Raw genomic sequence first — 10,161 nt, 5'->3', positions numbered from 1 at the left:
TGTTCACCCAAGTTACTTGGCCTGTTCAGACCCGAGGCAAAAACTACTCAAGTGAAGCAGGCGATGAGTCGACTCAAACAGGGGATGAGTCGACTCGAATAAGGTTTTTCCAAAGTTGAGTCGACCTATGACTCGACTTGTTCAGACCTGTGGCAACATGGTTCAAATGAAATAGGAAATGAGCCGAAGCAATCATGTGGATGAGTCGACTCATATAGTTTTCCCAGGATTGATTCAACCTATGACTCGACCTGTTCAAATCCGAGAGTTACACAAAATGGAATGATTCGACCACTCCAAGGTGTGAGTCGACTCAAAGTTCTTAGACTTCTAAAAAATGGTTTTTGAGACGTATTTTGATCTCTTGAAACCATTCTTTTATGAACCTAAGATACCAACGATGATCAAGTGCATTATTCAAATCAATGAGATGCTCCTATATGCATGGACACATTTCACTTATACTTTGAGCATGTTGGAGGATGAATGCATTCTATGATATGATGACATCGTCCAAAGCACACATTATGAGCAACTAAAAAGGTTTGACATCATTAAAATAAGGAATAAATATCTTTTCCCTCACACACCTATACGATGCATGCCAAATGCGCAAGCAAACGAGAGTAATCAAAAAACATTATTTTCACTTCGAGACCTCTTGAGCTTCTTCATATGGATCTATTTGGTCCCTCAAGGACCAAAACCATAGGTGGTAACTATTATTATTTTGTGATAGTAGACTATTACTCTAGATTTTGTTGGTTCATGTTTTTGTATAGCAACTTTTAAGCAATTTTCTAGATTATCCCAAAAAAAAATGAATTTGAAAATTATTGCCACCCAAAGCGATCACAGAGGAGAGTTTGAAAATCATCTCTTTGAGAAGTATTATGATAAAAATGGCATTAAACATAACTTCTCTGCTCCTAGAACTCCACAACAAAATAGTGTAGTGGAGAGGAAAAATTGTGTTTTAGAGGAGTCGGCTAGGACTATGCTCAATGAAGGTAATCTACCTAAATATTTGTGGGCCGATGTCATTAGCATAACATGTTGTGTCTTGAATAAGATATTAATATGCCCTATCTTAGAAAAAACTCCCTATGAATTACTTAAGGATAGAAAACCTAATTTGTCACATCTGCACGTTTTTGGATGCAAATGTTTTATTCTGAATAATGGAAAGGTAATCTAGGCAAGTTTGATGTGAAAGATGATGAAGTTATCTTCCTCAGATACTCACAATCTAGCAAAGCTTATATGGTTTATAACAAAAGATTACTTATTATTAAAGAGTCGGTTGGCATTACTTTTGATGAGTCTTACCTGAAAAATGTCGGGAAAGGTGTTTCTTTTCATGATGTAGGCGTATCTTCACAAGATATTCTCAAGGAAACCAAAAAAGGAATTGGTCAGTCTAAAGCGGTGGAATGTGAGAAAGAAGAAGATAACGATTGTGAAGAGGAGAAGGTTGAAAGTCCAGGTACAATGGACAATCTATCTTTGGCATTGAGAACATCCAAAGATCATCCTATCGACAACATACTTGGAGACATCACCAAAGGCATGATAACATGCTCCAAGATAAGTAATTTTTGTTATCACTTTGCGTTTGTTTCACAAGTTGAACCTAAAAATGCTAAAGACACATTACTTAATGAGTATTAGCTTATGGCCATGTAAGATGAACTAAACCAATTTAAAAGAAATGATGTTTGAAACCTTGTCCCTCATCCCAAAAATCATCAAGTAATTGGCACTAGATGGGTATTTAGAAACAAACTTGACAAAAATAGAGTCATAACTCGTAATTAAGCTCGACTAGTGGCTCAAGGTTATAGCCAAGAGGAGGTCACTGACTATGAGGAGACTCATGCTTTGGTTTCTCGCCTTGAGGATATATGCCTTCTATTATCTTATGCTTGCTCCAAAGATTTCAAGTTATTTCAAATGGACGTGAAATGTGCATTCCTTAATGGCTATATTAATGAGGAAGTGTATATAGCTCACCCTCCCGGTTTTGAAAATCACGAGTATCCTAATCATATTTAAGAAATAAAGTGAGCTTTGTATGGTCTCAAACAAGAACCTAGGGCTTGGTATAATCAAGTTAGTAAGTTTTTAGTCGATCAAGGATACTCTCGGGGAAAGGTAGATACTACACTTTTCATTAAGCATTAAGTAAAGCATACTCTTCTAGTTCGAGTTTATATCGATGATATCATTTTTGGATCCACTAACATACAACTTGTCAAGGAGTTTTCTAAGCTTATGCAGGGTGAGTTTGAGATGAGTCTCATGGGGGAGTTGAATTACTTCCTTGGAGTTAAAATCAAGCAACTCAACGAAGGGACATTTGTGTGTCAAACCAAATATTACAATGAATTACTAAAGTGATTTGGTATGGAAGATGCAAAATCGATTCACACTCAAATGCCTACAAATGGAAACTTGGAAAGGAATGAAAATGGTAAGGATGTTGATTTCAAGAAGTATAGTGGTATAATTGTTTCTCTTCTATATCTTACTGAATCTAGGCTGAACATTATGTTTAGCATGTGTATGTGCGTTCATTATCAATCAACTCTTAAGGAATCTCATTTAAAAGTTGTAAGACGCATTCTTAGGTATCTTCATGGTACCTCTAAGTATGGGCTTTGGTATTCTAAGGGAAGCGATTATAATTTGGTTGGTTATACCGATTCCGGTTTTTTCGGTTGCAAATCGGATAGGAATAATACTAGTGGAATTCGTCACATGTTTTCAAATTCCTTAGTAAGTTGGCATAGCAAGAAACAAGCTTTTGTTGCTTTGTCAACTACCGAGGTATACTACGTAACGGCCGGTAGTTGTTGTTCTCAAATTTTATGGCTCAAACAACAACTACTTGATTTTGATATTAAACTATAACGTATTCCTATTATGTGCGATAACACTAGGGCTATTAATCTAACCAAAAATTTGGTGCTGCACTCTCGCATTAAGCATATTGAGATTTGTTACCACTTCCTACGTGACCATGTTAAGAAAGGAGACGTCGTATTTGAGCATGTTGATAGCAAAAATCAACTTGCATATATCTTTACAAAACCTCTTTGCGACCAAAACATTTTTCAACATTTTCTCAAATCTTTCCCAAATATGATTTGTTGCATGCACTTTATATACTTTTTATCTAACTTTCCTTTGAAGTTTAATTACATAAGAGTGCATCCTTCATCAATTCATTACTAAGGTAATATTGTTCCATTTTCTTTTTCCCTTTTGTTAGTAAGCTTTGCATGTAGTTTATGTTCCAAATGATTGATATTTTTAATGTTTGAAATAGTACATGAGTGTTCACTTCCAAAAATTTCTATTGATGTATGTCAAATTATATGCTCACAGTGACTTTGTGCTATTCTTTTTTCATGCTTGAAATATGCTATAGGTACACTGGCTTGTTATCTATTCCGGCATGAAATATCGTTGAACATGTTATAATGTTAGAAAAATTCTTGTTGTATGTCATTATTATGATAACATCTCTATTTTTTGTTTGAGTGGTGGTAAATCTATATATCGCTTTTGTAGCAACTCAAGAGTTTTTTATTACATTGTATCCTTTATCTTTCATGTTTGTGTTATGTTATTTGGCATGAGTTGTGGCAACCTTGTTATATTTTTTCTTTGTATGCTTTTATTTATGTTTAGGCATTATTTTTCAATATGACATCATTCTTTGTGAGTGTTGTGGTATTGATGTTCTTATCTTTGCAAACCACCTTTGTGTGTTATATTGGTTTATGCGTGATTTAAGATACTTCTCATGGATTGCTTTTCTTCTTTTCGATGTTTTCAAACGGGGAGAAGCAAGATGAAGTTGGGATACATACATTTAGGGGGAACCCAAACATGAAATACATTGCCTCATGTTTAGCCATCATAAAAAAGGGGGAGTATGTGAGTGCAACTTTCCATTAGATGTATTTTGCATGATGTCAAAACTATAATATTTTAGCGTTAATGTATATTGGACGGTATCCTCTAATTCTCAATATACATTTTAGCATTAGGAAGCATAGAAGTATTTGGAAACAAGTTTGAAAAGGTTGCATGCATAAAAAATGTATCAAAAACCATTTTTGTGAAAAATCAACATATAGGTCGACACATGCATATTTCAGGTCGATACATAGAAGAAAAAATGTTTTATGTGTCGACACATTCGCTTCATTGGTCGACTCATTTAATGCATTATTAAATCCTCTAAGCTCTGTTAGATGTGTCGCCTTTATAGGTCGGCGCATAGGTGTCATACCCCAAAATTTACCCTTCCTTTTTCCTACCTTGTGCTCAATTTCATTTGCATACATAACATCATCTCATACATCATCATGACCATTTCATTTGGTCATTGATCCACAAGCATGGCCACATACTTTGTTTAATATTAAAATTAGGGTTTTTCTTTTTGATTCACTTATCAACTAACCGAAGCATCAATAAGAGTTGGTACTTGTTTGTTCCATTGTTCATGTAGGTAATCATGCCTTAATTCAAGACTAAACAATAATCATTTTGGTCTAGAAAGATGCAAGTGTGGTTCATCGATTCAAGGATAGTTCATTTGTTTATTTCCGTTTCATTTCATCCAATCATTCAAGCCTCAATCAAGTTTTCTTCAAGGGATTCTATTTTCATCATCATTTTGACTTGGGATGAAAGAAAACTTTAAGTTTGCACAAGTTGGCACAAGGTTGGATTACCTAATTTGCAAGAATGGTTCACTTTTGGTCCAAAGCCCATAACTACTTCAATTTTCAACCAATTGACAATATTCTTTGAGCCAAATTTCCCTAAGGAGTTCTTTTACAACTTTTCTTCAAGCTCAAGCATCAATTCAGCCTCTAAAGACCTCAATTTTGGAAAGGTCTAAGATTCCAAACTAGGTCAAAACCTTGTCATGACTCCCACTTGGCAGCTATGCCATTTTAAACTCAAGTACTCTTTTGGTCCCATTCTTTTTACATATTTTTAAGCTTATGTCAAAGATTATTTGGCTTAAAATGCACAAGGTAATCAAAATTTCTGGTGTCATGAACTTGAACCTCAAGATGCCCAAAGTGTGCCAGGACTGTTTGAACAAATACCTGATCTAGAATGTATGTCACAAACTCAACTTTCAACACTTTCCATTTTCAACTCAAGCCTCTTTTTTAGTTGGTTCTTTTTGTATTCAATTCACTTCCATGAGATGAACATTTGGCATAAAGAAAATTAGGAAATGTATGAGGGAATCTCATTTGGCCTAAGCTCAAACATGGTGTCATGAACTTTGTTTTGCACGAAGCCAAACTTTGCAATTACAAGTCATTCTTCAATCTGTGACCACCACACATGTGAAAACTCTTTTTCCTTGACAAAACACGTAGGATGGAGTGTAAAACGACCAGGTTTCATGCCCAAGTCACACTTTTCACCTTTGTTCTCACATAGATTGCAAATCACGATTTTCCCATCTCATTCACACGAATTCATATCCATCTCACATGTGTGAGCTCACCAACATATTCCCTATAAATAGAGGAAGCTTTTTCCTTCATTTTCAAGCTTTGAAAGCGAAAGAAACTATGTAACCATTTGAGCCTGATACCTCGAATAACCAGTCAACCATTTATTTGGTTCGAGCTCTTTTAACTTAAAACCTCCACCTAGAATCCTTCATCGACACCTTCTAAATCTATCTGAAGCTTTACTTTATCTTGGAACTCCTTGGAACCAGATCTCAAATCCAACATTATTGACCTTCGAAGCTCCAACTAAGAAGGTAGTTATGAGTTAAATTCTTGAATAAACAGGTTACCACAGTCTTCACCTCACTCCACTGATCAAAAGCTTTATTCTACCTTTAATTTATCTTTAGTATTCTTCATTTAATTTTACTTTGAAGAACTAGGGTTCTTCGATTTCTTGAGCAAATTCTCCCTGCTCATAGTCAATCAATGCCTCTGATGCAGGGAGACATGAACGATGAAATGTTCCGAAGCTAATTCCATGCTTGGATGTTTCTAAAAACACGAGTTCATGGATTGTAGAAATCAAATCCAAGGTTGAAAATGATGTAAATCAGCGTGCACTTTGGTGCCAAGATTCAAATGCATCCAATCACATTGCGCCAACACATTTTTTTGAATTCCCTTGCCATTGACGCCTTATTCTATTTTAATTTCTTCTTCTTTTCTTTTCATTTATTTCATTTATTTTCTAATTTATTTTATCACTCATTTTAATTCACTTTGATCCAATTTCTTTTACACAAAGTCATTAAAAATATTATGCATCACATACTTTTTTTCTCAAATTTTAAAATCATTTTTGCATTTATTTTTATTTTTATTTCATTTATTTTTAATTTCTCTTTTATAATTTATTTTTCCATCTTTCCAAAACATTTTTGCATCTAATCTTTGAGATCTATTCATGTATAATATTTGGGACTTTGTATAATTTTGCACCCATATTTGAATCATTTTGAGCTTAGTTTGGGATTTTCTCTTTAATTTCCTTTTTTAAATAATTTTAATTTCATTTTTGTTTGAATTTTGACACACTTGATGCTTTTGACTTGAGTGTTTGACTTGGTTGACAATTACTTCTTCATTTCAAGTCATCCATAGATGGACTTCAGGTTGATTCAATCTTCTTTGTTTCAAACATGATGATTAAATGATCATTTGATCATTTTTGACACTTTGAATCAATGATAGATTATCCCTCATTGAGCCATATGTTTGGGTCCCTTGACTTGCTTGATAGTGAATCCTAAGTCAAATACTTGAGTCATGTCTTACTTTGACTTTATTCATATACCTTCCTTCTTTTACCTTGACCATTGTGTCACATTGTTTTAGGAGGTTAACTTGTGTTAATTTTCTAACAAGTCTGACACATAAATTATTATTTACCGGCCTCAGATAGATGAGGCTTCTACATAATCCTAATTAAGATTGCTTAACATAACATTAAGTTTTCCGGACACAATCAATTAACTACTAACTCTTACCATTAACCATTGACTTTACTTTATTGCCATTTATAGTGGTAAATTCATGACCATTGAGCTATTGGTTAGCTCAACGTTAATAAAACTAGAGTCGTCACCGCGCTTTTATTATTTCCAAAGGAAAAGGGAGAAAGTACGAACAAAACCCAAAAATAAGAAGTTTTCAAATCAAAACTAATAAAATATCATGGATTACAGGTAAGGGGGTTTGTTACACAAAGGTTGGAATAATTGTAGATATGCGACAATTAAAATAATTGTGACAATTAAAAATTTGTTCAAGTTTAGTCTCCCATTCTAGATATGCCTCCGGGTCACTCTTCCCAACAAAAGTTGGAACTTTAATTTTTTTGCCCCTCAAATTATCTCCCCCTTGTCTCCTTCTATGTCTTCTTTCCTCCTCATCACCACTACCATCATTAGAATTTTGGGGCCTCCTTTCCAACTCATCAATTCTTTGTTGAAGTTGTTCACCTTGTTCTCTTAGCAATCTTTCAAAATTGTCACGCATGGCTGCGATCTGAACAGTTAAAGCTGTTGTTCTAGGTGAAGGTGGACTAGACATAATTGTGAAATATTTGTGAAATTAGGAACAAGTGTTTAAAAATGGACCTCAGCACTCTACTCACGTGTTTACACTCAATCACTCGTGTTTCACTCAATTTTTTTTTTTGGCTTTTTTTTTAATAATAAAAACACTCTGCCTTTTACCACTCAATTTGCTCTTTTAGTTCTTTAGAGAAACCAAAATGAATCAACACAAAGAAATCAATTTCAGATGATAATCAACACACAAAAAACTTAAAAAAACAGCAAACCAAAAAGAAGACTCTAAAACAAAGGAAACCAGGAGAATTTTAAGAGTGTGGCAAGAAAAAAAATAGAATTTTTTTTTTAATCCAAATCTTTAACAATCAGATCCTATTTTTTTTTCTTATACCCCTTTTTTTTCGATTTTTTTTTATAATGATAAATGGATAATAATGAAGAACAAGAATATAGACAATTTACCACATTTCGGCCCCTTTTTTTTAAAATATGCTCTGATTACCACTTGATATGCACTAACCTTTGAGACTTATGCATTTCCTTCCAAATTCCTGAAACAACTTTGTTAACTTTTGGAATATTAATTCTTTTGTGACTCAGAGGAAGTAATCTGCCTTATAATTGAAAGAATGACAGAATTTGATACATGCATATAAAATAAACGAGATTGATATGAAATAAAGGAGAAATAAGAAATGGAATTAAGTAAAACGGGCGCCACACTCTTTCTAATCCAAGAGAGAATGATAAGCCTATGGATGAGGATCACCAAAAGAAAAGGATTTCTTGATAAGATCAATTTTGGTCCAATCCAGAACCTAAGAGCAAATACTCTCACTTACACAATGTGTAAACTTGCCAAAATTCATTGATCCAAAAAGAAGATACATGCCTCCTTTATATAGGAATGGCTTAAGATGATGAAATAAGTAAAAATTAACTCCTAAGAAAACAAAAGGTTTCAGCCACTAATTATCATGATAGTGGGTTGAGTTATTACAAAGAAAGTGCAAAATAAAGAAGAGATAGTGGGGTTCTTGAAAGGGCAGAATAATGACAATTCTTTATTTACCACTTCTCTTGCAATTTTCGTCCATTATAGTGTGGTTATTGGTATTTCCTTTATTTTTATTTATTTATGCATTATTGGGCCTTTTATCACATGCTTGAATGATAAGAATAAACTTGGGCTCTTTTTCTTTAATCTGGCCCATGCATTCTATTGACTTGATCATGAAGTGAACTAAAGCATCATTGACTCTTCTTGCACGTGCCCTTGTCATAGGACCTCCTAAGCTTTGCATTGTATCATTTATGTCTTGGATTACATCCTCATCATTCCCTCCTTCTTGAAAAGAATTCGACCTCAAATTTAGACCATCATCACCTACATCAAAAGGAGATAAATCAGCCACATTAAAAGTAGAACTTACCCCATACTCACCTGGAAGTTCTATTTTGTAGGTTTTGTCATTGATCCTTGAAAGTACTTGAAATGGTCCATCTCCCCTAGGTTGAAGTTTGGACTTCCTTTGTGATGGGAATCTCTCTTTTCTCATATGTATCCAAACCCAATCCCCGGGTTCAAAAATAACTTTCTTTTGCCCTTTATTTGCACTTTTTGCATAACTTTTATTTTTCTTTTCAATTTGCAATTTTACTTGTTCATGCAATTTTCTCACAAATTCAGCCTTAGCTTTCCCATCTTTATGCTTCAAAATAGATGTGTTAGGCAATGGTAACAAATCAAGAGGTGTTAAAGGATTAAAACCATACACAATCTCGAAAGGTGAATGTTGTGTAGTGCTATGGACAACCCTATTGTAAGCAAACTCTACATGAGGTAACCATTCCTCCCACATTTTTAAATTCTTTTTAAGAACAACCCTAAGAAGAGTAGAAAGAGTTCTATTTACTACTTCAGTTTGTCCATCTGTTTGGGGATGACAAGTAGTGGAAAGTAATAACTTTGTACCCACCTTTCCCCATAAAGTCCTCCAAAAATGGCTTAAGAACTTGGAGTCACGATCAGAGACAATACTCCTTGGTAAGCCATGTAGGCGCACCACTTCCTTAAAGAACAAATCAGCAACATGACACGCATCATCCACCTTTTTACATGGAATAAAATGTGCCATTTTTGAAAACCTGTCCACAACTACAAAAATAGAATCTTTTCCATTCTTTGTTCTAGGCAGCCCCAAAACAAAGTCCATGGAAATGTCAATCCAAGGAAATTCAGGTACAGGCAAAGGAGTATACAAACCATGAGGCATAACTTTTGATTTAGCCTTTTTACACACAATGCATCTTTCACAAAGCTTTTGGACATCAATTTTCATGTGAGGCCAATAAAAATGTTCTTTTAAGAATTCTAGAGTTTTAGAAACCCCAAAATGACCCATTAGTCCTCCCTCATGCGCCTCTTTTACAAGTAATTCTCTAATGGAACCTTTAGGTACACATAGTTTTTTTTCTTTAAATAAATATCCATTGTGCCTAAAATACCCATTGAAGGCAGTATGCTCACAAGCTAAAAATTTTGAAGAAAATTCAAGGTCACT

General features: G+C 34.2%; 1 protein-coding gene across 1 annotated transcript; it reads left to right on the top strand.

The window, feature by feature from the left end:
* The first annotated feature begins 2,406 nt into the window (after positions 1–2,406).
* LOC127104082 (secreted RxLR effector protein 161-like) lies at positions 2,407–2,913 on the top strand. Its single transcript, XM_051041296.1, has one exon. The coding sequence runs from the start codon at positions 2,407–2,409 to the stop codon at positions 2,911–2,913; it is 507 nt and encodes a 168-aa protein (XP_050897253.1).
* Positions 2,914–10,161: the final 7,248 nt, after the last annotated feature.

The sequence above is a fragment of the Lathyrus oleraceus genome, chromosome 7 (assembly GCF_024323335.1).
Source record: "Lathyrus oleraceus cultivar Zhongwan6 chromosome 7, CAAS_Psat_ZW6_1.0, whole genome shotgun sequence".
Taxonomy (NCBI): domain Eukaryota; kingdom Viridiplantae; phylum Streptophyta; class Magnoliopsida; order Fabales; family Fabaceae; genus Lathyrus; species Lathyrus oleraceus.
This window is presented reverse-complemented; position numbering and strand designations above follow the sequence as displayed.